The sequence below is a fragment of the Galeopterus variegatus genome, unplaced genomic scaffold (genome assembly GCF_000696425.1).
Source record: "Galeopterus variegatus unplaced genomic scaffold, G_variegatus-3.0.2 Scaffold4349, whole genome shotgun sequence".
Taxonomy (NCBI): Eukaryota; Metazoa; Chordata; class Mammalia; order Dermoptera; family Cynocephalidae; genus Galeopterus; species Galeopterus variegatus.
Genome location: NW_007730460.1, coordinates 24,195 through 51,298, shown reverse-complemented (window position 1 = coordinate 51,298; position 27,104 = coordinate 24,195). Strand labels below are relative to the sequence as shown.

The 27,104-nt window shown below is 51.5% G+C and overlaps 1 protein-coding gene across 1 annotated transcript in view; it reads left to right on the top strand.

Annotated features, from left to right (window-relative positions):
- Positions 1-27,104, top strand: part of MYH9 (myosin, heavy chain 9, non-muscle) — a 99,328-nt gene that overhangs the window by 52,367 nt on the left and 19,857 nt on the right. The window contains exons 5-23 of the mRNA XM_008587357.1: positions 640-733; positions 4,875-4,967; positions 5,586-5,649; positions 6,213-6,311; positions 6,721-6,864; positions 7,829-7,924; positions 8,768-8,886; positions 10,287-10,439; positions 11,464-11,637; positions 13,656-13,829; positions 16,312-16,426; positions 18,541-18,734; positions 19,098-19,219; positions 20,004-20,073; positions 21,717-21,877; positions 22,761-22,869; positions 23,844-23,975; positions 24,347-24,553; positions 25,025-25,162. Of these exons, the coding sequence (XP_008585579.1) occupies positions 640-733; positions 4,875-4,967; positions 5,586-5,649; positions 6,213-6,311; positions 6,721-6,864; positions 7,829-7,924; positions 8,768-8,886; positions 10,287-10,439; positions 11,464-11,637; positions 13,656-13,829; positions 16,312-16,426; positions 18,541-18,734; positions 19,098-19,219; positions 20,004-20,073; positions 21,717-21,877; positions 22,761-22,869; positions 23,844-23,975; positions 24,347-24,553; positions 25,025-25,162 (2,458 nt within the window). The remainder of the gene's footprint in view (positions 1-639; positions 734-4,874; positions 4,968-5,585; positions 5,650-6,212; positions 6,312-6,720; positions 6,865-7,828; positions 7,925-8,767; positions 8,887-10,286; positions 10,440-11,463; positions 11,638-13,655; positions 13,830-16,311; positions 16,427-18,540; positions 18,735-19,097; positions 19,220-20,003; positions 20,074-21,716; positions 21,878-22,760; positions 22,870-23,843; positions 23,976-24,346; positions 24,554-25,024; positions 25,163-27,104) is intronic.

Below are 27,104 nucleotides of genomic sequence, written 5' to 3'. Positions count from 1 at the left end.
CTCCTTAAGTGGTGCCACAGCATGAGGAACTGGATCTTATGGCCACAGATTGACTCGGCCTTCCTCAGAGGAGTCAGTGGGCAGGCGGGGTGGGCTTTATGGCGGAGACGACCCAAGAGTCCTCGCGACAGAGTACCGTTGGGAACTGAGGGGCTCTGTGTGGCTCCTGAGCAGAAGGCCTTCCTTCAGGCTATGAATGGTGGCTTTCTTTACCTGGATTTTGCAGACACTGGGGCCTCTCACACTCACCCTCTGAACTTCACAAGGAGATAAATAAACCTCATTGCCTAGGGAGTTAATGGCACACAACATTCCTTCAAGTGAAGTTTCAAAGGAACACGTATAAGTGCCTTTGACCCATAAGTCAACAGCTGCTAAAACTGATTCTTAAAACATTTGGCTGTGAAGGCTGCCAAGTGACCAGGGCAGGCAGGGGATGTAAGTTTACTTTTGTCCGGCCTCTGGAGAGTCATGGGAAATGGACTGAGTGAGGATTCCAGAACTTAGCATTTATCTGGCTGTCCCTTTTTCCACCAGTAGGTGTTGGGTCCCTCATGGGCACCCAACAGAATGGCAGAGGGGAAGGAGTTGAGCATGCGGGGGAAGGGGCAGAGCTCAAGGGCGTGGCTCTCTTGGCAGGGGTGAGTCTGGAGCTGGCAAGACGGAGAACACCAAGAAAGTCATCCAGTACCTGGCTCACGTGGCCTCTTCACACAAGAGCAAGAAGGATCAGGTGGGTGCCGGCCTTCCTCCTTGTGACCAGTTGCTGGGCTTCTGTGGGATGATTGAGGAAGATCATAGCTTGGGCTTGAAATGAGGATGCTTTGGGGGACGGAGCAGAGACTGGGCCCACTTTCTTTGGGGCAGCATCTTAGCCATCTTGGGAGTGGTCCGGTGGCAGCAAGCCCATCCCACCCCCGGCATCCTAACTTTCTGAGTTGCTGTGGAAACGGGAGATGTCCTGAGGTTTGCATAACAGCACTCTTGGCGTTTACAGTTAATTGCTGTGGGTCCTCCGCCTCTGAGGCTGGATGCAAGGTTCCAAGACTTGGTTCTGCAGATGACGAAGGCTTGAAGGGTCTCGGGCAGGCCTTCCTTTGTATCTGTTTCTTTTCCCTGCTGTTGAAATGCCTCTGGGGGGACAGCCCCCAGCAAAGGGAGTAAGAGTCATTGGAAAGTCATAAAGTCATCTCACTTCCCTTTTTTTCCCTCTCCCTCTTGGTGGATTATGGTGGAACTCAGCAGCGTCCTGGCTAGGTGAGCTGCACGTTTACTGCACGTTCTGCACTGGGAATGCGTTTTCTGCCCATCGTGTGCCCTTGAGTTCTGTATTTTTTCCTGAGCAGCTTTTCACTCCACACTGTTGTCACTTTCTGCAGCTAGAACTCTTTTCGTAGGCTCAGCTCACTGACTGTCTTGGGAGGAGGGGCTGAGTGTGACACACAGTGACCTCTCGTGCACTCTGAAATGACAACTCCTGCAGAGTTGGTACAGCCCCATCACCTAGCTGTTCTCAGGAACTCCTGTCATGCCCTGTGCAGAGTCCTGGCGTCAGCACGGGGAATGGGAATCCATTGTCCTGGAGTCCCACACGCTTAATGGTCCAGACCAGATGCAGACAGCCGCCCCTCACCTGCCACCACCATGCCAGTTGCAAGCAATGCTGGGGAGGCCCCACACTGGAATTTTCCAGAGATGGGGGGTGATCGGTCTTAAGCATGACTGTGGGGTGCTCTCTCTCTTTTTCGCAAGAACACACTCTTAAACTCTGCTGTGAAACCTAAGCACCAGTGCTGTCCCCTGAAACCATCAGGGGACCTCTGCCACTCTCAGTGGCTCCACCTCACTGGTGTGCTGTGTGCGGCGTTTGTAAGTAAGTAGGGGCGTGTGTCTCTGCATGCAGACCTGGGGTGCGTCCTGCAGAATGTCCTAATGAGTACAGTCTTCTGGAATCAAACCAAAAGTAACTTTTCATGTGCCAAGCTTCTCAAGACATTCCGAATCTTTTTCCATAGGGCGTCAGGAGTTATATTTAGAAACTAATAAAGTTTCTTTTTCTCTCTTTCTCTCTCCTCCCACCCCCCTTTTCCCATTCATTTTAGGAGGTCTATTTTTAAAGGAGAGCTGTGAGGTTAGGAGTTCTCTAGCTGTGGTTTTCCATCTCTGAATTTACAGTAAAATCCATTTCCCAACTATTTATTGAATGCCTAGTATGTGACTGGTTCTCCAGAGGGTGACATTGGAGTCCGTGCCCTGGAGGACTGGAGACAGGACCACAGTTAGAGAGCAATAAAATAGACCCATGTGTCTAGGGCTGTGGAGGGGAAGGCGGGCCCCAAACACTCCGCACAAATGGTGTGGGGGGGGAGCTGATAAGTGGCAGCAAAATTGTCAGAATGTGGTGTGTTTTCCCTGGCTCTGTGTCCAACCAGAGTGGTTGAACAGGTTGTCTCTGGCTTCAGATTACTGCTCAGGCCCTCAGTGTAAAAGACCATTGACTAGCTTGGTTGATTTCCTTGCCTGAAGCTGTACTTTGATTTTCTGCCTGCAGCTGAGGCACAAGACACTTGTGGACTTGGTTTGCCGGTTTTGTACTCGGAGGCCTGTTGGGGCGTAATCTGAGAGAGTGCTCTCTCTGTCTCTCGCTTGCAGTGGCCGAGTTGGTCATCCCAAGACCACAAGACCTTCCCTTGCTGTGGGGGGGGCCTGGCTTCAGCCAGGGATGCAGGTTGGCAAAGCAGAGCTTGGGTGAAGGGATGTTCCAGGTAGACTTCCATAGTCTGAACAGTGACCTTGACACATCCCCCCGCCCCATCTGTTTTTATGCACTAGTTGGAGCTCACTGACAGAAACCCCACCCAGTAAATCTCTTCAGAAACGGGACAGGCAATTCCAAACCTTACGAGCAGACACTGCATACAAAACCTCAGCATTTCATGTTATATCAATTTGATTGAAAAATAAAAGTCTCTTCTTGGCCCCATTAGATGTCAGTTAAGAAAACAACCTAAGTTTCCCATCACCACTGTCAGCAGGGAACTCTGCTCTGGAATCCCAAGTGGTTGCTCCTGAGGTGCCCGGCAGTCCCACTCTCCAGGGTGACAGTGTGTGATCCCAAACAGCAGGTGGTCTCAAATGGCCTTCATGTGCCTCCAAGCTGGGGCGTGCTCTGGTGGGGCCTCGCTCCCATCTGTGTGCAGGAACGGGAGCAGCGCAACCAGCCTGGCAGCCCGGCCATGCTTTGAGAGGAACGTTTTAGTGGGTGGAGGAGCAGCTCTCATCCAAATCTGGCACTGTGGTCTGCCTCAGCTGGCTTCCCAGGCCCGCCCGTGTCCAGCTTCCACTGGTGCCCAGTGCACATGTAGAGCCTGCTTTGTGGCTTTGACCCCTACCCCAGCCCCACTGGTCCTCCTTCAGGGACAGGGCACCAGAATGACACCTTCACTTACCAGTATGGGCTGCAAATGGAAGGCTTCCCCAGTCCTGGGAGAGCCCTGGCCTAGGCTGGCTGTCAGAGGAGGCCACTCTGCCTGGTCCCCTTCCAGTCTCTGGTGGTCTTCCAGCTTGGCTCGGCCGGGCTCCAGAGCTCGCCCTGTGCCCGCCTGTGGCAGGTGTGCTGGGGAGGTTGCAGTTACGATGCTCCTGGGAGCTCTTGCTGCTACCAGTTTTCCTTCTCATCACTCACAGGCAGCGGCTGTTCCTGTAAAAGCCTGGCGTGACTCCAACCTTGCTAATAAATGCAAAACCCCGCCTGGCCCTGGTGGAATGTTCTTTCTCCCTAGAGGGTACCCAGGTATTGAGGTGAATGAGATCCCATTTTCCTCAGCCAGTATTAGTTACTGCCTGGCATGCTGTGGAGGATGGCAGCTGCCTCCAAGGCCAATCTGACTTGACAGGGTAGAGCCCCTGCATGGGGCTGGGGCAGGGGTGGGGTGAGTCAGGTGCTCACAGGGGTTAGATAGAAGCCTTGAATTTTGACTTCCCGCTTTGCTGGATCACTGGATGGCTGTGGGAAAGTCATTCCCTATCCCTCAACCTCAGCTTCCTCTTCTGTGAAACGGGGCTGCACGGTCCTGCCTACCTTGAATGATCCGGGGATGAGATGCGAGGATTGGGGATGAGAAGGTGTAAGGGTGCGTTTTGTCACCTTAAAGCACCGCGAGTCTACAAGTAGGATTTCCTGGTGTTGTCAATAAATAGCTTGGAACCCAAAGTCAGCCTTGTTAATCCCCTGCTCAGATAACTGCCACGGAGGGTGAAGGTTGGGGGTGGCAGGGCAGAGGACCAGGAAGGAGAATGAAGTGTTTGTTGGGACACAGATAAGATGAGCTTGTATTTTTTTTTTTAAATTATTATTATTATTTTGAGCTTGTATTATTTGTGGATCAGATTCTCTTGTCTCCTTGTCCTACAAGGAAAACAAATGGGATTAGACGCAAGGAGGGAAGGGACAGTTAAGTGTACATAAGATGGGACTCTGTCCCTAAGAAAACCTGGTGCCACCGTATCTCTTCCTAGTTCATGCGCTGCTTTCTAACGTGGTCTTCCAGGGCCAGGTCTGGGCCATTAGCATCATGTTCCTAGAGCCAAGGAAGCTTCCTGCTTTCCCTTTTAGGGCTACTGGATGGTCAGTTATGGAAATAAGTTCAAACTAGTCAAAGTTTCCAAAGGCCTGGTGGGAAGGTCACACCTGAGTGACACAGGGGCCTGTCAGAAGCTGGAGTGGTGGCCGCCAGAGCCCATCTGGACACCTCTGTTCCTGGCATATTGGGCCTGCAGACATGGCTCTGCCACAGTCCCCTCCGCCTGGTGGGGCAGGCGGTGCAGGCCGAGCTGCTGCGGGGCCTTCACTGTGTCCCTGGGTTCCTTCGTAGGGGGAGCTGGAGCGGCAGCTGCTGCAGGCCAACCCCATCCTGGAGGCCTTCGGGAACGCCAAGACTGTGAAGAACGACAACTCGTCGCGTTTCGTGAGTAGCGGGTGACACTGCCCTGCTCTTGGGACGCGGTGCCCTACTCAGAGCTTGGGCATGTGCTGCCTCCACGTGGAAGCTCTCACCTCAGAAATGGGGGAGGTTCAAGCTTGGTACTGCCTGGGTCCTGCTGTGTAGAGTGGGCTGCAGCAGATTCTGGCCTGTGTGGACCTGCCCTCCCCCTCCTAAGGAAGAGGGCCATAAGTAGTTTCTCCAGCCTCCCTCATGAAAGGTGGGAAAAGCCAGTGAGAGAGCAGGGAGTTACCTGCTGCGACCCAGAGTGTCTCCTGTATCCATAACTGGGATACATATGGGTTAACAGCTCCTCTGAGCTGTTAGTACCCAGGGCCAGATCGAGCAGTGAAGAACACATCCCGTTAACTGGCCTCCCCTCCTTCCCCTCTGCGGAGGAACTTGGGTGCAGACTGAGCTAGTCCTGGACTTCTGACTTCAAGCAGTGTGGGGCCGCTGAGCCCTGAATGCTGACACTGTGTGCACGTGGATCCCTGGCCTGCACATGGGCAGTCTCTGAGTTTTCTCCTTCCAGGCTGTACCCACTGGAGGTAGGGGGAGGCTCTGGCAGGGGGCCTCTGACTTCTTTATGTCTTTTCTTAGGGCAAATTCATTCGCATCAACTTTGATGTCAATGGCTACATTGTAGGAGCCAACATTGAGACTTGTATCCTTGTGGTTAATTGGAATGAGTTGTGGGTCTGCAGGGTGACCTCCATAGAGAAGAAGCTGCCTCCCAATTCCAGCACTTTCCCCTTTATGGGCCTGTCAGAACACCTCCGTGGAGTTGGGATGTCTACCAGCATGAGCGCATTGCAAACCAGCACAGAGCCCAGGTGTCCTTACTGGCAGGATAAAGCTCTGCTGCGAATGAGATGGAACCGCTGCAGATCATCTGGGGCGGTTCCCAGAAGGGTGGCGTTTGGGTGGGTACTACTTTATTTCTCTACTAGGCCAGCATCACAGCCTTTGCTTATGAGGCTATTCTACTATTCTAACCTCATTCACTTGTAAGAAGGGGACACTTTAAATAGACAAGGCTCCCAAGGCTGTGGGCTGCTCTTTTGGACAAGCTATCCCACTTGAAGGATAGAACCAAGGTGGTTTGCTTTTGCTTTGTTTTGCCATTTTTGCTGCCTGGTGAGGTTTGAGAAGATAACTGCTGGGACAAGAGGAAAGTGGAGGGGCTGTCTTCCCTCCCACTCGTGTCACTCCTTAATGCTCGCAAAGATCTTTTGGAGAAGTCTCGTGCCATCCGCCAAGCCAAGGAAGAGCGCACCTTCCACATCTTCTACTATCTCCTGTCGGGGGCGGGAGAGCACCTGAAGAGTGAGTACTTGGCACGGCTGGGGCTGGGGGCGCGGGCTCCCGCCAGGATTGGGCCACAGGTGCTATTTGGGAAGTGAACCCTTTGGCAGGGGGTTTGGGGAGGAGAATCGAGAATAGGTGCTCTTGTCCTTGCCATCCTAAGGACTTGCCCTTCTGTTTCTGACCACACCAGAGAAGAGCTGCGGTGTGTCACATGTGTAGCTGTGTGTCACAGTGCCCTGAGACTCTTCTGAGCTGTGTGAGCATCAGAGTGTCCCACACTGAGGAAAGCCGGCATTGCCGGTCACTCTGCAGCTTCTGGGCATCTCGGGGCCCAGGGCCTGTTTCTCGGTCCCCAAACCTTTGAGGTTGACTGGAGCCTCTGCTTTCAACACCACCTCAACCCACCCTGGCCCTCCACCCCTTACAGCTGACCTCCTGTTGGAGCCATACAACAAGTACCGCTTTCTGTCCAATGGGCATGTCACCATCCCCGGGCAGCAGGACAAGGACATGTTCCAGGAGACCATGGAGGCCATGAGGATTATGGGCATCCCAGAAGAGGAGCAAATGGGTACAGGGCTGGCCCTCCTGTGGGCGAGGGGGGGGGAGCACGAGGCTGGTCACAGCGCCCTTGGGGGCATCAGGTAGACGACCGGCCCGGGGAGAGCTTCCTGTTGGCACTGACTCTCGTGGAGTCCTGTAGAGGCCAGAAGGAAGGCCTTGAGTGTGTGGGAAAGGTACCTCAGGTTTGAGTTTTGGCCATTTACACAGGGCAACAAAGGACAGGTGATAAACCACCCCCAGGGCTCAGGTCCATGACCACAGCTTTTACCATTTGCTGAGAGTGGCACATTCATGCTCTGTCTTGGCAGGGTATGGAAGAGGCTGGGGACAGGTTCATTGTGTTGATGAAGCCCAGGATGAACAGCACTGTGGAACATGCCTGTGTCTTCTTGGTCCCCTAGAAGGAGAGCAAAGAAGGCCTTGTGTCCTCAACCTACTTGAGGCTTTAGTCTGTAGAAAGACGTGGGGTGGGGAGAGTGTACCCTGTGCCTCTAGCTGCGTCTACTTTGGGGCAGAGTGCATGCCATGGGAGAGTGGAGCGAGTGTTAGGGTTGGAACCATATTTGCTCAGCCACAGATGATATGTAAATAATGGGCATGGCTGTGTTCCAATAAAACTTTATAAAAGTAGGCAGCAGGTCCCTGGGCTAGAGGCATGTCCTTGGTCCAGATTTAGAAATGTTGGGAATGTTAACAGAGCTTGTGTTAAGCTTAGGGATGTTGAAGCTGAGGTCTACAAGAGACCTAGCAGACACAGGCCACACTGGCAGGGAGGTGAGCCTTCTAGGGCGTCCCTGTCTACAACATGCCTTTAGACCAAGGCCTGGCACCCCTGTGGCCCCCCACTTGGGAGTGTGGTGCCCCCACTTGGCCTGTCTTGCTTAAGGGTCCCTGGGTGAGTAACTGTCCCCTCTCAGAGGCTTGTTCTCACCCGTGTCTGCTTCTGAGCTGCCTTTGTTTGCACCCCGAAGGCTTGCTGCGGGTCATCTCAGGGGTTCTTCAGCTTGGCAACATTGTCTTCAAGAAGGAGCGGAACACCGACCAGGCATCCATGCCCGACAACACAGGTAACACCGTGGGCCTCTCACCTGAAGTATGAGGGCGGGTGCCTGGATGTGGTTTGCTCAGGAGCAAAAGTCTTACAGAAATTCCAGACACTCTCCTCTTTTTATTTTATGTGTGTTATGGCTCTCTATCGCTCTGTATTTTTTGTACAGATGTAAGATACACATGCACATAACCCTTGCTTTTTCTCACAGAGGAAATGTCAGAATGACCCCACCTCTTGTCTGAGTTACTAAAATAGTTTCTGCTACAGCTGCAATGTAACACAAGCTTTGCCCGTGAACATGTCAGGATCATGAACGATGTTGTTACTGCACCTGACCCAGCCACCACTGTTTCCTTGGGTCGCTGCAGATGACCCCATTTAAGTTATTCAGTCTTGACGTGCCTTTCTTTGGGGCGCTTTAAAAGATTTTACACATGGGTTTGTTGATTGCAAAAGATACTCCTGGGACCACCTGCTGTTCCCTTGCTCTAGCGCTGGGTGGGCCTACCTCCACTCAGTCCTGTTCTGGGGTAGGGACCTGCTTTAACCCTCTGAGGTATGTGGCCAAGGATGTGCAGAGGAACCCCTGCAGGGCCTGCAGTTAGAAAGCGTTCCTCCCTGCCCCTTGGGCTCGGTGGAAGTAAAGGCTGCCATGCCCGCTGGCCGCACACAGCCTGGGGGTAGCTGGGTGTCCACAGCCCTATTAAAGAAGGCCCAGATTCAGTTGTCCTGGTAAGGTTGCTCAGTGGCCACCGCAGCTTTCTTCCTGTCTGCTCCCAGGTCGCGCAGAGGGACTCGTTCTGCTGGGTCTAATTAAAATTTCTTACCCCTTCCCTCCTTAATCTTTGAAAAACATCAGCTGCCCAAAAGGTGTCCCACCTCTTGGGTATCAACGTGACCGATTTTACTAGAGGAATCCTCACCCCGCGCATCAAGGTGGGACGGGATTACGTCCAGAAGGCGCAGACTAAAGAACAGGTATGCCCCTGTGCGTAGGGGAGCGGGTCCCCGCGTCTGCGCAGTTCGAGGCTGTTTGGGCTGTCTGCTGTGGGCACTTCCATGTGGGTTCCCTTATTCAGTCATCACGGCATCTTGGAGAGTAAGGTGGCATCACCCCCATTTAGAACACAAAGACACTGGCCCCAGAGTTTAGTGACACGCCCATGGCCTCTTTAGCCTGCATCGTGCTACTTTACATTGAGTCGCTGTTAGACTGATGGGTTGTCAAGGATGCGGGCATGTCCCATCTCTGGTATAAGTGGGAACTTGATGTTTCTGTTGCTGACTCCTGGTGACAGGGGGGTGGCTTCCATCTTCTTAGAGCCTGTGCCAAGCGGCTGTTTCCCTGCCACCTGCCTTCTTGCTGCATGTGGTGAGAGATGAGCAGGAGCCTTTTCTCGTTTGTGTCAGATGAATGTGCCTGCCTCCTCCAGGAGCTGAGGTCCCTCCCAGTGCAGGCCCCCTGCTCCCTCTGTTGCGGGTTTCTAGTTTCTGTCATGGCGCTGGCCACGGGGGGGTTTAAGGTGCCAGTCCCACCTCTCAAAAATACTTTGAAGCTCACGTCAGTGAATCCTTTTTTGCAAAGGGCACCATCTGCTGTGTGGCACCCTGGGCGGCTGACAGCCTGCGATGCTTCTGTGCAGGGCTACTGCACCAGAGACAAGAACATTGTTTTCAAAAGACAGTGGGCATAATTATTGCCAACTGTTTGTTTCCCTGATAACTAAGAAAGAACTTTTATTTTTTTCATTATGAAAATGCTACTTGAACACCTAAGAAATATAGAAAAGTCCAGAGAAGAAAAGAAATTGTCATAGCCCTACCCAATGGTGATTGTTATTGGACAGCTGATTCCTGCAAGCCTTTTTCTTTTCTTTTCTTTTTTTAAACATAGTTGTTCTTCTGTGTTACTCTGTGACTCTTTCTATTATGGAGCTTTTCAAACACAGGCAAAACAAAGTAGAGAGAATAATGGAAAGTGCCCCTGGGCCCATCAATTGGCCACTTCAACTCATGGCCAATTTTGGTTTATCTTAATTTTATCTACTCCCCCCAACCCCATTGTATTAGTTTGAAGCAAATCTCAGTCATCTTATTACTTCCTCTGGAGGTTGTTAAGTTGGAGCTTATTTTATTTGAAAAGGGTCTTTGTAGACATCTAAGTTTACTGTGCCTGTGTTGTTGGATATTTCGATTGTTTCAATTTTTCGTCATTATAATAAGTAACACTGCAGTGAACATATTTGTGCATGAATTCCCCCCCATTTAGGGCTGTTTCTCTGGGAGAGGGCCCCCAACGTGAAATGACTGGGGCAAAGGGTAAGAAGGTTTTAGGACTCTTTGTACCTGACACTGTTCCCCCCGGTGTCCCCCCCCAGGCTGACTTTGCCATTGAGGCCTTGGCCAAGGCCACCTATGAGCGCATGTTCCGCTGGCTGGTGCTGCGTATCAACAAAGCTCTGGACAAGACCAAGAGGCAGGGCGCCTCGTTCATCGGGATCCTGGACATTGCCGGCTTCGAGATCTTCGATGTGAGCTTCGCCCTTTGTGACCCACCTTGCTGCTTCCTTGACCCCCTGGCCTTCCCCTTGGTTAAGACTCCTCCTTCCCATGGTCCTATAGTAGTCTGCTCTGGCCGTCTCCTCCTGTGCATGGGGACACCAGCTGGGCATATTTTAGGCTAAACAAGTGCGCCCATTGCCCATCAGAAATGCTGGGGAAAATGAACCTTTTGGTGATATTCCTGGAGGTTTCATGGGCTGATGCTCCCTATGTATGTATTCTTCCAGCAAATATTTATCGAGTGTTGGGTCAAGATGTTGTCCCTGCCCCTAAAGACTTTGAGGTCTAGTAGAAAAAACTGAGTATTAATGGTAGACCAGAGATTCCTAACCTGAGATCCATAGTAGGTTTCAGGGGAACCAGAACTCAGATGGGGAAAAGTTACATCTTCACTAACCTCTCATGGAAATCATGTATTTTTTTCCCACTGTGAATTTCACAAAGTACACAAGCCACAATTGCCTCAGCAGCACTTTTGGCCTGTCATCAATAGAAATCAGGTATTTTCGTACCGCATTCTAGTCGTTGCGGTACTCACCTCTACTTGAAAGTTTTGGAAGTTGTTTGGCCCTCGGCTAGTTTTCGTTAATAAAGAAGCACAATGTATTAGTATGTCACAATATTTTGATAACTATATTTCAACATAACTTCTTTTGGTAATCTATTTTATGCATTTTAAAACATTGTTCTAAGCGACTGAGAAGATTAAAGATTGTAAATCATAGCTGAATATAAGAAAAAACAAACAAACAAAAAAACCCCCCATTGTTCTGAGAAGGGCTTTACCAGACTGCTAGAGAGGTCCACGGGCCCCAGAAAGTAAAGATCACACACGGCTGGTTGTGATGCATGGAAGGCCCCAGAACCGTCTAGTCTCTGAAGGCAGCAGCGCTGAGGTGCTGGGAGGTCCTTCCTCCCCTGCTGTCCTCATGGAGCTCCTGGGCTCTTAGTGGGAGGGTTGGCATCTCTCTGATGTCGTTTTCCCTCCTGCAGCTGAACTCCTTCGAGCAGCTCTGCATCAACTACACCAACGAGAAGCTGCAGCAGCTCTTCAACCACACCATGTTCATCCTGGAGCAGGAGGAGTACCAGCGCGAGGGCATCGAGTGGAACTTCATCGACTTCGGCCTTGACCTGCAGCCCTGCATCGACCTCATTGAGAAGCCAGTAAGAACCGTGCTTGCCTTGACCTCAGACCTGGCTTCTCACGCTTGCCTTCTGTGGCACCCGCTCCTGCCCTCCAGCTCCGTGTTGGGTGTGAAGGTGTCTGGTTCCTCCTCCTGTCAGCACCACCTGGAGGACTAAGTCCAGGGCTCAGACCCGTTGCCTGAGAGGCCTTGGCGTCTCCCTCAGAGAAGACGTTGGGGCTGCAGATGCGGGCTGGGCCTCACCCCGCTGCTGACCAGGTGGGAATGTGGCTGGGACCTGAGCACCTGTCTTTGGGTGCTCAGAAGACTCCCCAGTATCCACCTAAGGCATGGGCTTTACAAGCCTTTCTTTGTCTTTAAAAAATAGGCATGCTCTTGTGTAGTGAGAGCCTATCCCCAGTTGCTTCTGCTGTGGCACAGGATTGTGCAGATCCTGGGTGCCGAATGCTGCCCTTGGGAACATACTGGAGCTCTGCCTACCCCCTCCTTAGGACTAACATGGTTCTGGAACTTTTTTCACAGCATTAGCTGTTCGTTGATGGGGAGCTGGAAAGCCTTTCCCTTTTCCAATCAGTTCATATTTAGGGCTCTTGTGAGGTGGAGTTTGGGTTGCCTGTTTGTGCTTTGGGTTGGAGGGGGGTGGGTGTTTTGGTGTGAAGCCTGACCTGTTTCAGTTTCTGGGTTATCTCTCTCTTTTGAGGCTGGCCTTTTCAGGAATCTGAACTCGTGACCTTAGTGTTACGAGGCTGCTGTCTAACCAGCTGAGCTAACCATCCAGCCCTTGGGTTATCTCTTGATTATAGTCATCCCTTGGTATCCTGGGGGATTGGTTCCAGGACCCTCCCTCAACCCCATGAATACCAAAATCTGTGGATGCTCAAGTCCCTGATATAAAAATGGCGTAGTATTTGCACATAACCTACACACATCCCCCGTGTATTTTAAATCCTCTCTAGATTACTTGTAATACCTGATACAATGTAAATGCTATATAAATAGTTGTTATCCTGTATTACTTAGGAAATAATGACAAGAAAAAAAATGTATACATGTTCAGTACAGACATAATTTTTTTTCCAAATAGTTTGGATCCTTGGTTGTTTGAATGCATGGATGTGGGACCCACAGATACACAGGGACAACTGTATAGTTGAGTGCACTGAATTCACATTATTCTGGAATCCTGAACTGCTTGAGTGTTTGTACCCCAGAGTTACACGGGAACCTTAATTGTTCAGAAGGCCTGGGACAGAGTTTGTTCATTTTGAAAGAACTGCTGAAGGGGGAGCAGTGGTCGACACTATCCATAATCTCCACACACCGCTATTTACAAGGGTGCTTCAGAAAGTTCATGGAAGGATTTGTGTTTTCTTTTAATTCTGTTTTTCCATGAACTTTTTGAAGTATGCTTGTGCTTTAGTGATGAGAGTGTTTTTTTTTTTTTTTTTTAATTAATTGAATTTTTCAGTTAACAAGAACTTGCCTGCTTTGAGTCTTGTCAGACAGTCCCTCTACAATGTCTGAATGTGCTTTCTTGTCTCGTAAATCCAGGGTACAGAAGGCCATTGGGTCTCTGGGACTCTTTCCCTTCCTTTCTACCAGTCTCATCATATAGTTGTGCCCACAGAACTTGTCGGGTGGAGTCTCTCAGGGTGAGGTGCTGGGAATCTAGTGGCAGGATCACAGGGTACGTGTTGAAGGCAGCTCCTGGGCAGACCCCAGCACGCTCCAGAACCAGACCCTCTGGGCACGCAAGTTGGTGGATCTGCACTTTTCATCAGACCCACCAGGGGTTTCACTAGTGAATTCACTAAGGCTGGAGAACCATATGATGTATCATTGGGTAAAGGTCTCTCAGCTGCAGCCTGGATCCCAGCAGTCTCTTTTTAAACTAGAATTCCTAAATGGAGTGCTTTCTGTAATGCCTCTTTTTTTTCTGTGGGAGCGAGTGCTGCCCACCTTGCATGAGATTCTGGGGATTCTGGTAATCAGGCTTTGGCTTCTTGCTGAGCTGTGCCAACTCTCTGCTTCCTCCAGGCAGGCCCCCCTGGCATCCTGGCTCTGCTGGACGAGGAGTGCTGGTTCCCCAAAGCCACTGACAAGAGCTTCGTGGAGAAGGTGGTGCAGGAGCAGGGCACCCACCCCAAGTTCCAGAAGCCCAAGCAGCTGAAGGACAAAGCGGATTTCTGCATCATCCACTACGCCGGCAAGGTGGGGAGCGCTCATGGGAAGGTGCCGGCCAGAACCACTCAGGAGAGGTGGAGTCGGTTCTCTCAGGGACCAGCAGCGAGGCAGCCTGGGGGTCGGGGGCATCCAGTGACTCATCAGATAACATGGCTGGTGACAGTAATCAGCATTTATGCAGCTTGCAAAGGACCGTCATACTTTACCTGTTAGAAACTTGCAACACCCCAGCGTTGGGTTGTTGGAATGGCGTGTCCTTGTATTATCATTAGGCCCATCTTCTGGGTGTGGAGGAATTTGGCAAAAGACATGGGCTCTGAAGTTTGAACTAGAGCTCTGGCACTCGTAAACTGTGTGACTTTGGATCAGTTACTGAACCTCTCTGAGCTTTGGTTTCCTCCTCTAGAAAATGGGGGTGGCCATCTACCGTATAGGGTTATATGTATTAAATGACCATGTGAGGCCCATTGTGTGGCATAGTCAGTGCTCCAGGGCAGGGCTCTCAACCTCAGCACTGCTGACGTGTGGGCCGGACCATTCTTTATTGTGGGCACTGTCCTGTGCATGGCGGGGTTTTTAGCAACATCCCTGGTTTCTACCCACCAGAGGTCAGTCAGTAGCACCTCCCCTAGTTAGGACAACCAAAAATGTCTCCAAACATTTCCAAACATGTCCTATTGCAGGGGTAGGGGTGGAGGGTGGGGAATCGCCTCCACTGTAGGCAACAGCTGTTGTTGCTAAGGTTGCATGGCCAGCAGGTGGTGGACTTCCCTGGACATCTTCCCAGCGTGCTTGTTATTGGGGCTTAGACCTAACTTAGTCTGTAGGGGCCCATGCTTACACTGAAGCTGGGTTTTTCTCAGCAAATTCTGTGCTTCTTGCACAAAGTACCTAACAATTAATCTGAGCCTGAACCCGCAATGAGACAGGCCGGGCCTCAGTGGTGATGGACAGGGAGTGTTGTGAATCACTTGCAGTGCCTGTCAGTGCTCCAGCACGTGGCCCTCACCACCCGGCTTCTCCTAGTTAGTGTGTCTGGTTCCTGAGGGTGCCAAAGCATCTCTCTTAAACCTACCCATGAAAAAAATAATAAAGCCAAAAAAACTGTTTGCTCAGTGACCCAAAGAATGCTTCCCAAGCCTCATTTCCACTCCCACCTTTAAGAAATGCACACACGCATTCATGGAAAGGTGCACAGGAAAGCTGACACTGTGGTATTGTTTACAATGCTGAGCAATTGGGAATGCCCGAAGCCCATCATGGGGCCTGAACGTGAAATCTGCTTTGATGCATACACGCCCTGGCCTGTGCTTCAGCAACTAAAAGGACAAGGATGGTGGCTGTGCTGAGGTGGAAGGATTGATAAGACACTCTGATCCTGGGGAAAAGGGAACCAGCATCACGTAGCTCATTATTGGCAGCAGTGTATGCACACATAAAGACCGAATGGGTTGGGAAAGGACCAGTGCCGCAGAACAGTGGTTCCTCTGGGCCACACGTTGTTAGAAAGGGGAGGCCAGGGTTGCCTGCTGCTCTGTTTGTATTGTTCTGGGACCTCTTGCATTGAAATTGTAATGTTGTATTATTACTTGTGTTATTAAGAATGTGTTTCAAAAAATATAAGATCTAGTCTATGCTTATTAGAGAAAATGTGGAAATTCTAACTAGGCAAAAAAAAAAAGCAAAAGTTGCTTGTGTTATGACTAAAATTAACATTTTGGTGTATGTCCTTGCAGGATTTTTTCTTTATGTTTATAATACCCCCCCCCACCCCCACCACCCAAATTAAAAATAGAATATTCTGTTACATGGCTGCAATCTCATTTTCTTAGCCAATTCCCTGTTGTTGGCTATTTGCATATTTAATTGTTCGCTCTTATGCATAACACTGCCAAGAAAATCTTGTCAATACCCCATTGCCCTTATCACTCATCATTTCTTTCTTAAGGAAGGAAGTACTGGATCAAAGGGCGTATTAGTCCATTTCTATTGCTTATAACAGAATACCTGAAACTGGATAATTTAAAAAGGAATGAAATTTATTTCTTACAGTTTTGGAGGCTGGGAAGTCCAAAGTCCAGGGAACACAGCTGGTGAGGGCCTTCTTCTGGGTAGGAACTCTATAGAGTCCTGTGGTAACCAGGGTGTCACATAGCAAGAATGGGCTGAGCGAAAGAGCTAACCTCACTCACTGTCCTTAAAATGCTGTCAGAACCACGCCCATCACTCCATGAACGGATCGGTCCGTTTACAAGGGCACAGTCCTCATGATCCAGTCACCTCTCAAAGGCCGTACCTTTCAGATATCGTACTTGGATTTCCCACCCTCTTAGCACTTACAGTGGGATTAAGTTTCCAATACAGGAACTTTTGCGGGACACATTTGACCCAGAGCAAAGGGTGTTCATGTTTTCTCACTTTTCCACAATGAGGTCACCTTGTCCTTTGGCACAGTTGTGGGAGCTTGTGTCCCAGAGCAGCTTGTGATTCGGGACTCTGACTCTTCCAGGTGGATTACAAAGCTGACGAGTGGCTGATGAAGAACATGGACCCCCTGAATGACAACATCGCCACACTCCTCCACCAGTCCTCTGACAAGTTCGTCTCGGAGCTGTGGAAGGATGGTACGCCCTTTGCTTCCCAGCCCCGCCTCCTCGTGGCTGCGGCCGGTCACCTTCCCACCTTTGCAAGGGGCGTGTGTCTCCTCCTGACACCAGCCAGTTCTGTCCCCGGTAGCTCTCATGAGCGAGGTCTCCCTGAACCGAAAGAGGGAGGCTGTGTTGGGCATGCACTGTGGCCTTCTCCTGTGGGCAGAGTGCTTTTCTAGGTTTTGCCAGCCACAGACAACCCTTTCTACATGGGGGAAATGACAAGGGGCCCAGAGCTGTGCTGTATAGGATTCCAGTGCCCGTGCCGCCTTGCATTTCCGCCTTCTACTCCTTGGTAGGCAGGTTGCTTTGGAGTTGCTCTTTTTCATTATTGGTTTCTCCTTTCCTTTGCCTGGGTTTTGCTTTAACCTCTCTGTTGCAGAGATGCAGAGCACTCAGAGAGCCTATTTCTATCAACGCTTTCCCATTCTCCACCTAGAACCAGGTGACTGGCCATCCGGAGTGGCATCTCTTGTGTGTGGTGCATCCCAGAGCTGTGCAAGAACCGCTTCTGCTGCGTTTTCCTTGCCCCCTCGCTCTTCCTGCCTGACTGTGCCCCATGCCCTGTGCCCTGTGCCCTGATCTGCCCTGGGCTTCTAGGCGGGCTCCTTCACTGTGCCCATTCGCAGCCTCCAGTAGAAAACCATGCCCATGTGGGGCTGTGTTTGGATATTTGGGGACTTCATGTTATGTATGGTAAAGGAAAAAAATGATTTCAAAATTCATGTCTTTCTTGGAGCTCCACCTGTAACGGCGACGTCTTACTGCTTGGATGGCTGCAGGTGTCTCGGCATGAGTTTAGGGGTTGTGCACGCTGCTGCTGTGTGTCTGCGCACCTGGAAACTGAGATGGCATTTGTGCATTCATTCAGCAGTCACTCAGCAGTGGCCTTCTCCACTTCGGGTGGGACACACGTAAAAGGATCAGTTATTGTGGGGCCGCAGCGACCTTCCTCTGGACAACTTGAGCTGCTTTTCCAAGTCATCCACTCCCAGGAAACTTTTGGTAGCCAGGAAAATAGGCCGTGTGATGGGTGCCTGAGCCCAAACAAGCTGCCCATTTGAACTGACTGCTTTGTAGGTTCCATCTTCACTCCAGACTTCTGTCTTAAGCAAGTGCCCTTTTTGCTATCTTCAAATAAATAATAGGGATCTGCTCACAAAGCAATAGGATGTGGGCTTTGTGGTAAAATTCTTTACTTTTATATCCAGCAATGGAAGGCTTCAAGTTTAACGTTAGCTCTTGCTTAAAACTGATCTCAAAGCACTGGCGACTTTGATTTGTTTGTGTTTTTTTTTTTTTTTTACCCTGAAGGAAGCCGTTCATTTCATCACTGGCATGAGCCATGGTGATAAGGGCTACTTCCTTTCAAGGGTTAGATGCTAAAGACCTGTGAGCCAGGAGACAAAGCAAGATATAAAAATGCGAAGAGGGGTCCTTAGACTGGGGAATGTTTATGGTCAGTCGGGGTGCTTTGGAGCTCCCTGTTTCTAACCGCCACGTGCTGCTCTAGGTCCCTGAGGTAGAGATCTCTGCGTAGGATGATTCCAGATGGCAAATCATCCACAGTCTTGCAGACAGTGGTGAAGTAGCTTTAGAGCTCCCACTTCCTGACGCCAAGCTCAGCGTTCTTAGTAAAGGTCAATGTGAATTCAAGACACTGATCTGTTTTTTTAACCTGGGACCATAGGGACAGGATTGTATAAGTCTGGTTTTAATGCTTCCTCAGAACTAGGCCAGTGGAATTCCCTCCGTTTCAAATACATTACTCTTTGGGCATAAGAGCTCCCAGAGCAGCTGACGATAGGTGATTTGAATATGAGGTTGGCCTTGGCGGATGCACCACTCCCCAAGAGAGCCCAACCTAAGGACTTTGCAGTCTCCCGCCTTTGCTTCCTGCTCAGGGGGTCAGGTCTGCTCCACATTTGGGGATAATCTTAGCACTCTGTATAGACTCCAAGCAGAAAGAGTACTGCTGTTCCATACTGTCTCTCCCCTTTTTCTGTCCTGCTGTCTGTCTGTCTCTCTCATGTCCTCTGCCCCCAGCTGGGATTGCTGGGCTCTCACACGCTTCTCTGTGGTCTCCGCAGTGGACCGCATCATTGGCCTGGACCAGGTGGCTGGCATGTCAGAGACGGCTCTGCCCGGGGCCTTCAAGACGCGGAAGGGCATGTTCCGTACCGTAGGGCAGCTTTACAAGGAGCAGCTTGCCAAGCTGATGGCCACACTGAGGAACACCAACCCCAACTTCGTCCGCTGCATCATCCCCAACCATGAGAAGAAGGTGGGGTGCTAGATGGTGTGGCATGGGGTGAGGGACACGGCCAGGTGGGGTGTTTGGCCTTTGTCCATCTGCCCCAGCAGAAGTGACTCCTTGTCCCACAGTGTGCTTGCAGCCTTCAGTGGAGTCCCTCTGCATGTTGGCTTGTGGCAGGCCTTGGAGACCTGCTACATTTGTTTCCTGGTGGTTACACTGTCTCACTGTCACCTCTCCCAACCTGGAGCATTTGACTTAGCTGTGAAAACCTGGGGGCTACTGTGACTTCCTCAGGCTCTTGCCCTGTGGGGTTCAGATGGGCCCACCCGACCCTTCTGCATCAGTCCCTGGCCCAGGAGTGAGACCGCATGCGTGCATTTTCCTCTCTAGGCCGGGAAGCTGGACCCCCACCTTGTGCTGGACCAGCTGCGCTGCAACGGCGTTCTTGAGGGCATCCGGATCTGCCGCCAGGGCTTCCCCAACAGGGTGGTCTTCCAGGAGTTTAGGCAGAGGTGAGCCAGGTCACTTGCACGGAGTCCAGAGGGGGGCTGCTCCCCGGCAGGCACCTTTGGCAAGGGATCCCCTTCCCCTGTCCACACAGAGCCGAGGTCTGGCTGACTCTTTGCAAAGTTCCTTGTCAGTCCCACCTTTACATGAGAAGATATTTCCCTGTTTTCTTATGGACAAAGAAGTCATCTTGTTGGCTTTCACTCTTAGTGACTGTGAGGGCCCGGTGCTATTTGCTGCAGCTAGGGAGCTATGAAAAGAAATTTAAAAGCAATCATCAGAGACTTGGATATTAAAGGAACTTTATGGAAAGGGAAGTCATAAAACAGTGCAGCTTCTTACTGTGTGCGCAGAGATGTTGGTGACACTGCCTTATTTCTCTAATGACTGTGTTTAGTGTCAATTGCTGTCATGGCACAGCCCTTTATTTCTTGGGCCATTCCTGTTTATTAGCATTTTCCTGTAGCATCTCAGGGAAGGCACCAAGCATGGCTGTCCCAGGGTTACAAATGAGGATTCTGGGCAATTTGCAATTAGTAAGCCCAACCTAAAGCTTGCCTTTGAGTGGTTGAAATAGTACAATATGAATCTGAACCAATCCTTCCCTGTGTCATTCAGCCTAAGGAAAGAGCAGGGTGGGATGCACCAAATGCCTTCTTTCCTTCAGGGGATTTGTGAAAAGAATTCTCTGTCTTCTGCACAGTAGGGTGATCTTAATGTCTTAGGTACGTTCCAGGTCATGCAGAATTTGAAGGGGTAAAATTACCAGGCTTCTCTTTGCTTCTGCAGATATGAGATTCTGACACCAAATTCCATTCCTAAGGGCTTCATGGATGGGAAGCAGGCGTGCGTGCTCATGGTGAGTTGAGCTGTGTCCCGCCCCTCTTGGGACAAGTGGCCTTTGGCTGGTGAGCACTTATGTGGCCAGAGTCCTATTGGACGAGCACCCTTTTGACAAGTTGCTGGCCGTGCTGTGTTGTCTCTGTGTCAGTTCTGATTCTGCCACGTGTCCTCAGCAGCAGCCTTCACAGTCCCTGGGTAGTCAGGGATGGTGTTTGGGACCAGGGTGGCGTGGAGGAGATGTCCATTTAAGGAGTATTCTCCTGCTCTCTTGCTCACAGCTTCTCTGCTTGTCATGGCAGTGTGGTGGGCAGAGCCGCTCATGGCCAGGGCAGCGGGCCCATGGCACCGAGAGCTGCCCTAAGCCACAGGAGTCACCTCTTGACATTTCCTCCCTCCTCTTTTTCCTCGCAGCCCCTAGCACAGTGCTTGCCGTGCAGCGCACGCTCTGAATTCTGGATGAATATATAAAGGCCCTGTGTGGCTCAGTGGCCAAGCTGGGGCTACATCCAACCCTGGTCCTTTTTCCTACTTTCCAGGCATCCTGTTGTTTCTGGCGCGTGTCCAGGATTAACAGCCACTACCCTTTGTCTCATTTTACTTTGCATTCTTTTTAAAAAAAAACAGAGAGGATGGATTGCCTGGAGGGGAAGTAGGTGGGAGGAAAAGGGAAAAGAGAGGAAGAAAATTGAACACCTACTGTGTGCAAAGTCTGCATTAGGTGACAGGAGCTCGAGGATGGGAAGAGGGAGGGAGAGAAGAATGCTCCCTGCTCTCTGGATGCTTCTCAGCTGGTGGCAGAGAAGGACAGTGGGAGTGCCTCCAGCTGGTGTCTACAGCCACCCCTTCTCTACGGAGCCCATATCAGCTCCACCTCCCCATCTTCTGTCCTCCTACTGGGGCCTCTTCCAGGACAGCCAGGCCATTTATGGGCACTGAGGACCCCACAGATCTCACTTGCTGTATACATGGCACTACCTGTTTGGAGCTTATTGGAAATACCTTCTTTCCTGGTCAGACAGACAGACACACATGGCCTTGCCTGTGGGCTAACAAGAGAGGCTGGTTCCCATCACTGGAATTGCTCAGTAGGAAGAGTGACAGCTGAAGTGTGGCAGTGCTCATTGCATGCCTGACCCTGGCCGAGCACTTTGTTTGATTCCACACTCTGCTACAAAGGAAGCAGTATTATTTGCTTTGTCTGTTAACTTTTGTTTTCTAATTAAAGGTAACATCATTCCCATTTTACAGCTGAGGGAACGTAGGCTCTTAGAGGTTAAGGCCCAGGGTCAGGTAGCCAGTATTTGATGCTGAGCCTGAGCTGGAGCATGTGGTGATATTTGTGCTGATGTCACTCGGCTACCTCTGGTTGGAGGGTGGCCTGACGGCATTTGTGGAGTGTGATTCCAGTGTGCAGAGCAGGAGATGGAAGGAACAGGAGACCTTTAAGTTCCCTTTAACTCTGAGGTGCCATGTTTTGCCACAGGTCTGACTTGTCACCGGCCCCGTGCTGTGGCCCACCTGTCCCTCCTCTCAGTGTCCCTCTGCCCTGCTTTCACCAGCACCAAGTTGGAAGTCCCTCTGGCTGAGGCAGGTTGTCGGTGCTCCTTCTGAGGGCTCTGTAGCAGCTTGCAGTAAATGGCCTGCTCTCCTCCCTTCCAGATCAAGGCCTTGGAACTGGACAGCAACCTGTACCGCATTGGCCAGAGCAAAGTCTTCTTCCGGGCTGGCGTGCTGGCCCACCTCGAGGAGGAGCGAGACCTGAAGATCACCGACGTCATCATCGGCTTCCAGGCCTGCTGCAGGGGCTACCTGGCCAGGAAGTGAGTTGCAGGAGACACCCCCTGCCCCCCACCCCCTGCCACACACTGGGCCCTGCTGTGGTCTCCTGTTGCTGAAGAGCACTTGGCAAGCCCGGTCTGGGGCACCCCAATGAGAGCCAATGCCTGTCCAGGGAGGGCCCACATGGCTTTTCCTCCCCACCCCCACTTCTTGGGTTTCTACCTCCAAGGAGTGGAAATGAGCATTTCCAATTGAGATGTAGAGTGACCAGTGGGAAGAGGGTGACTCTATGCTTGAGTTTCCTGCCCTGAAAGCTCCTGCTCACCCATATTCCTCACTGTGTCATTCCTGTGGGGACAACACCCAGAGTGGCTCCTGCAGGGTCAGGGCTCCCTGCTGCACACTCGTGCCCTGAGCCCCTGTGTCATGCACTGGGATGTGTCCTAGCGTGAGCTGGGAGCTCTGGGAGGTGGTGTGTGAATTTGTGGTGTTTGAACAAGTGGAGCCTTGTTTATCCAAAAGCCCTTCAGCCAGGACCTGAAACCCACCTTTGCAGAATATCAGTACTGACATTCCACCATCCAGATGGTGGATGTCATGAGGGTGGGTGAAGTTGAAAGTCACCCTATGCAGAGGTGGACTTAATGAGCAGGGATCTGTGGTTAGTGCCCACGGGTCCTTCACACCCATAATCTCCTCAGTAAAGGAAAATGCTTTGGTGACCCAGACCCTTATCACCCACCGCGAGGTCAGTGACTTGTGGGTCACATTTTATAACAGAACCAGGACTCAATGCCCAAGGCCAGCCTTCTTGTCTAGATTTCTTCCTGGAGGTACCCCAGGGAGGTGTAGGTCCCCCCAGAAAAGCCTTGGGGACAAGGTCAGAACTATTCTGAGGCGCTGATTGCACCCCTCACCCCACAGGGCTTTTGCCAAGCGGCAGCAGCAGCTGACAGCCATGAAGGTCCTGCAGAGGAACTGTGCCGCCTACCTCAAGCTGCGCAACTGGCAGTGGTGGAGGCTCTTCACCAAGGTGGGTGCTGGATGGGCCCTCCTCCACTGGCCAGGTGCTCTGCCGGCCGTAAGCAGCATGAGGGGACAGGCAGGCCTTGTGCTCACCTCCACGTGGGGCTCGGCACATAGGAGCCCTGCCTTTACCTCCCAGCACCCTGCTGCTGAGCCCAGGCAGTCCTGCCCTGCGGGGTCTAGAGCGTGTGAGCTGTGGCATTTGTCTGGTGTGGGTGGCCACTGCCTACTGCTAAGCTGGGCTGGCTGGTTCAAAGAGCAGCTCATGAGATGTAAAGGCCCAGCACACTGCGACGTGCTCAGAAGCTTTGCACATGGCGTTCCCTAGCCTTTTAAAAAATCCCTTTACTTTTAAAGTTGTTCAGGCTGCTTTTGTTTGTATTATGTAGTCTATGGTAATTGCAAAAAGTTAATTAACAGAAAGCATAAAGAAGAAAATAAAAATTCACTCATAATCCTTTTACCGTGAACCAACGACTGTAGATGTTTCAATATTTATATCTGCTGTCTTTTTTCACTCCATATAAATCTCAGCTATGTAAACTGTATGCATTCTTACATAGCTGAGCTTTGCTTTGTATAAATAGTCCTGTATTTTGCAGTCTCCATTTAAAATTCCTTCCTGAGCATCATTTTTTAGATGTCAGCATACTACTGCCTAGAGAACGTATAATTCATCTGACTACTTTTCCAATGATGGATTTTTATGTCATTTCTAATTTTTTTGCTATTATAAACAATGCTGTCGTGAACATCTTCATGCCTACGTGGGGATAGTATCCCTGAAATGTAACCAGCAGGTCAGGGGCCTGTGGCACACAGCACCAGGTTGATTTCCAGGAAGAGTGTGCCTGCTTGCACACCTCCCCAGAGATTGTCATTGCCCCTAATCCTCATGAGCTGGAGTTTCCAGAGGTGAGGGAGAAGCTGGGGTGGGCATCGTCCAGCCAAGCACATCTCTACCTCCATCTCCTCTGCTAGGTCAAGCCACTGCTGCAGGTGAGCCGGCAGGAGGAGGAGATGATGGCCAAGGAGGAGGAGCTGGTGAAGGTGCGAGAGAAGCAGCTGGCTGCGGAGAACAGGCTCACGGAGATGGAGACGCTGCAGTCTCAGGTGGGTCTGTGCGGCCAGTGCCACTGCTCCCAGTGTTGCCCCCTGCTGGCTATCAGCAGGCAAAGCATGTTTGCAGCAGAAGGAAATGTTTCTGCTGTTGCTGTAGAAATACAGTGGTTCACCTCTCTGCAGACCTGTTTGGGGTTATGTGATGTGGGGAGGCCGCCCAGTGTGATGGGAAGTTCATGAGTGTTGGCTTCAAGCCCCAGCTCCACCACATAACCACCCTGAGCCCATTTCCTGGGGGTCTTGGTGTGAAGCTCATGAGGTAGTGGCAAAGGAGAAAGGACAGGATGTTTGGAAAGTACCTGGGAGCGTAAGCACTCTAGACGGAAGCTCCTCAGTCCACATGTTCCGCATGTTCTTTGCAGCTCATGGCAGAGAAGCTGCAGCTGCAGGAGCAGCTCCAGGCGGAAACAGAGCTGTGTGCCGAGGCAGAGGAGCTCCGGGCCCGCCTGACCGCCAAAAAGCAGGAGCTGGAGGAGATCTGCCACGACCTGGAGGCCAGGGTGGAGGAGGAGGAGGAGCGCTGCCAGCACCTACAGACGGAGAAGAAGAAGATGCAGCAGAACATCCAGGTGCGGGGTGGCCACGTCACGGACCAGGTGGAGGGCATGGGGAGGGCGTGGACGAGCCGTGACAGAACTGGGGAGAGCACGGACTCAGAACTGCTGTGGGGGGCCGGATCTTCACTTGGTCCACTTGGGGCAGTCTCTGCAAGGTTTTCTCTCTTGGATGTTTATTTCTGACATGCCTGTCTCAGATTTGCATGAGAGCTGCCCAGGTGAGCACTGAAGCCAGTTTCATCTCCCTCCCTCCAGTCCTCCCTGTGGCACTGGAGGAGCGAGAGCCATCAGCTCTGCCTTCTGCGCCTTCCCCTGGTGGGGCGCTGGCTCATCGAAGCCCTTCAGAACATTGCACTGGGCTTCTGGGCCCCGTGCCCCAGTTTTAAATACACAATCCCACAGGTGGGGCTTGGGGGCCACGTCTTGCCATGCTGCTGGGCCTGCGGAGCCTGCTTTTCCTCACGGTCTCTCTGACTTTGGTAGGAACTTGAGGAGCAGCTGGAGGAGGAGGAGAGTGCCCGGCAGAAGCTGCAGCTGGAGAAGGTGACCACTGAGGCCAAGCTGAAGAAGCTGGAAGAAGACCAGATCATCATGGAGGACCAGAACTGCAAACTGGCCAAGGTGAGGCCTCGGTGTGCCACCGCCTAGGGCTGCTGCACGATGGCTGTGGGATGGGAGGGTGAGTGGCCACTCTGCAGGACTGCTGTCTGCAGCACTGTGGCTGCTTCCTGGGTGTCCCCTGGCCTCTCCAGGGTCATATTTGAAGAATTTTCTTGTAAATGAATGGGGCCTTGGAAAGGTTTGCTGGTTGCCTTCAGTAAAGAAGTTCTCAAGTTTTTGAGACTCAAGACTTTGAAGAGTTGGACTTTGAACTATGTGGTATTACATGTTACACATGTCGGCCACCGGTGGGGCTTGGGGACACCTTGGTGGCTTGGTGTGGAGCTGCACGGTGCTCCTCCTCCCACTGTCCTTGAGGTGGCAGCTGTTTTTTCCGAGAAACAAGTTGGTTCCTGTCAGCATCTGCCCCAGCAAGCAGATATAAGCTGGGGGGAACGTGTTAAAGGAGAAGGCAGAAGGGGTCACCGTGCTGTCCTGGGTCCCCAGAGGGCGGGGAGGTTGACATGGCAAGACGACTGTCTGGGGACTGTGACATAGAGTCCCATAGACAGCAAACACTCCTGCCCAGCAATGGCAGCTGGGTGGCAGGTGCAATGGGAGACCTTACTGTGACTGGGGCTCCAGAGGTGGCCACACAAAGCAGGAAGGGAGGAGAGCAGCCCCGGGTATGTGGGATATGAGGAAGGGAGGTCACAGCCCCCCTGGTGTGTAAGTGCAGGGTGTGGACACAGTGGTGTGATAGATAACATAGGCACTATATGGCTGCCTCTTAGGGGAGTGGAGCCATTTGTCCCTTGGCAACTGTATTAGTCCGTTTGTGTTGCTATAACATGGCTGCCTCTTAGGGGAGTGGAGCCATTTGTCCCTTGGCAACTGTATTAGTCCGTTTGTGCTGCTATAACAAATACCTGAGACTGGGTAATTTATGAAGAACAGAGGTTTATTTGGCTTACAGTTCTGGGACAGCTGCCTCTGGCATGGGCCTCAGGCTGCTTCTGCTGAGACTGGGTAATTTATGAAGAACAGAGGTTTATTTGGCTTACAATTCTGGGACAGCTGCCTCTGGCATGGGCCTCAGGCTGCTTCTACTCATGGCGGAAAGCGGCAGCAGCCGGCGGGTACAAGCAGATCACATGGTGAGAGGAAGCGAGAGAGAGAGAGAGAGAGGATGTGCCAGGGTCTTTTAAACAACAAGCTCTCACGGGAACTAACAGAGCGAGAACTCACCCACTACCCCCCACCTAGGGAGAGCATTAATCCATTCATGAGGGATCCGCCCCCATGGCTCAATCAGTTTCCAGCACTGCCACGGAGAGAGAGAGAGGATGTGCCAGGGTCTTTTAAACAACAAGCTCTCACGGGAACTAACAGAGGGAGAACTCACCCACTACCCCCCACCCAGGGAGAGCATTAATCCATTCATGAGGGATCCGCCCCCATGGCTCAATCAGTTTCCAGCACTGCCACATTCAGGATCAAATTTCCACATGAGTTTTGGCGGGGACAACACATCCAAACTCCATCAGCAACACTAGCTGTCATCCAGAGCCTTTATTACCTGAGCCCAAAAGGGTAACACAGGTCTAGGAACGGTTTGAGCACCCACATTCTTAGATCCTGAGGAAGCATTTCCAGCTATTTCAGGGAGCTACTGGCCTTTAGAAATTATCCCTTTGATCTAGGAACTCCTGATGCTCTTGATCAGGTGTCTGAAGCTCTGCCTCTCCTTTCGGTCCTAAATCTGTGCTCACCTGACGTTGAACTCTGACTTGCCCTCCCCCCCAGGAGAAGAAGCTGCTGGAAGACAGAATAGCTGCCAGTTTCATCTCCCTCCCTCCAGTCCTCCCTGTGGCACTGGAGGAGCGAGAGCCATCAGCTCTGCCTTCTGCGCCTTCCCCTGGTGGGGCGCTGGCTCATCGAAGCCCTTCAGAACATTGCACTA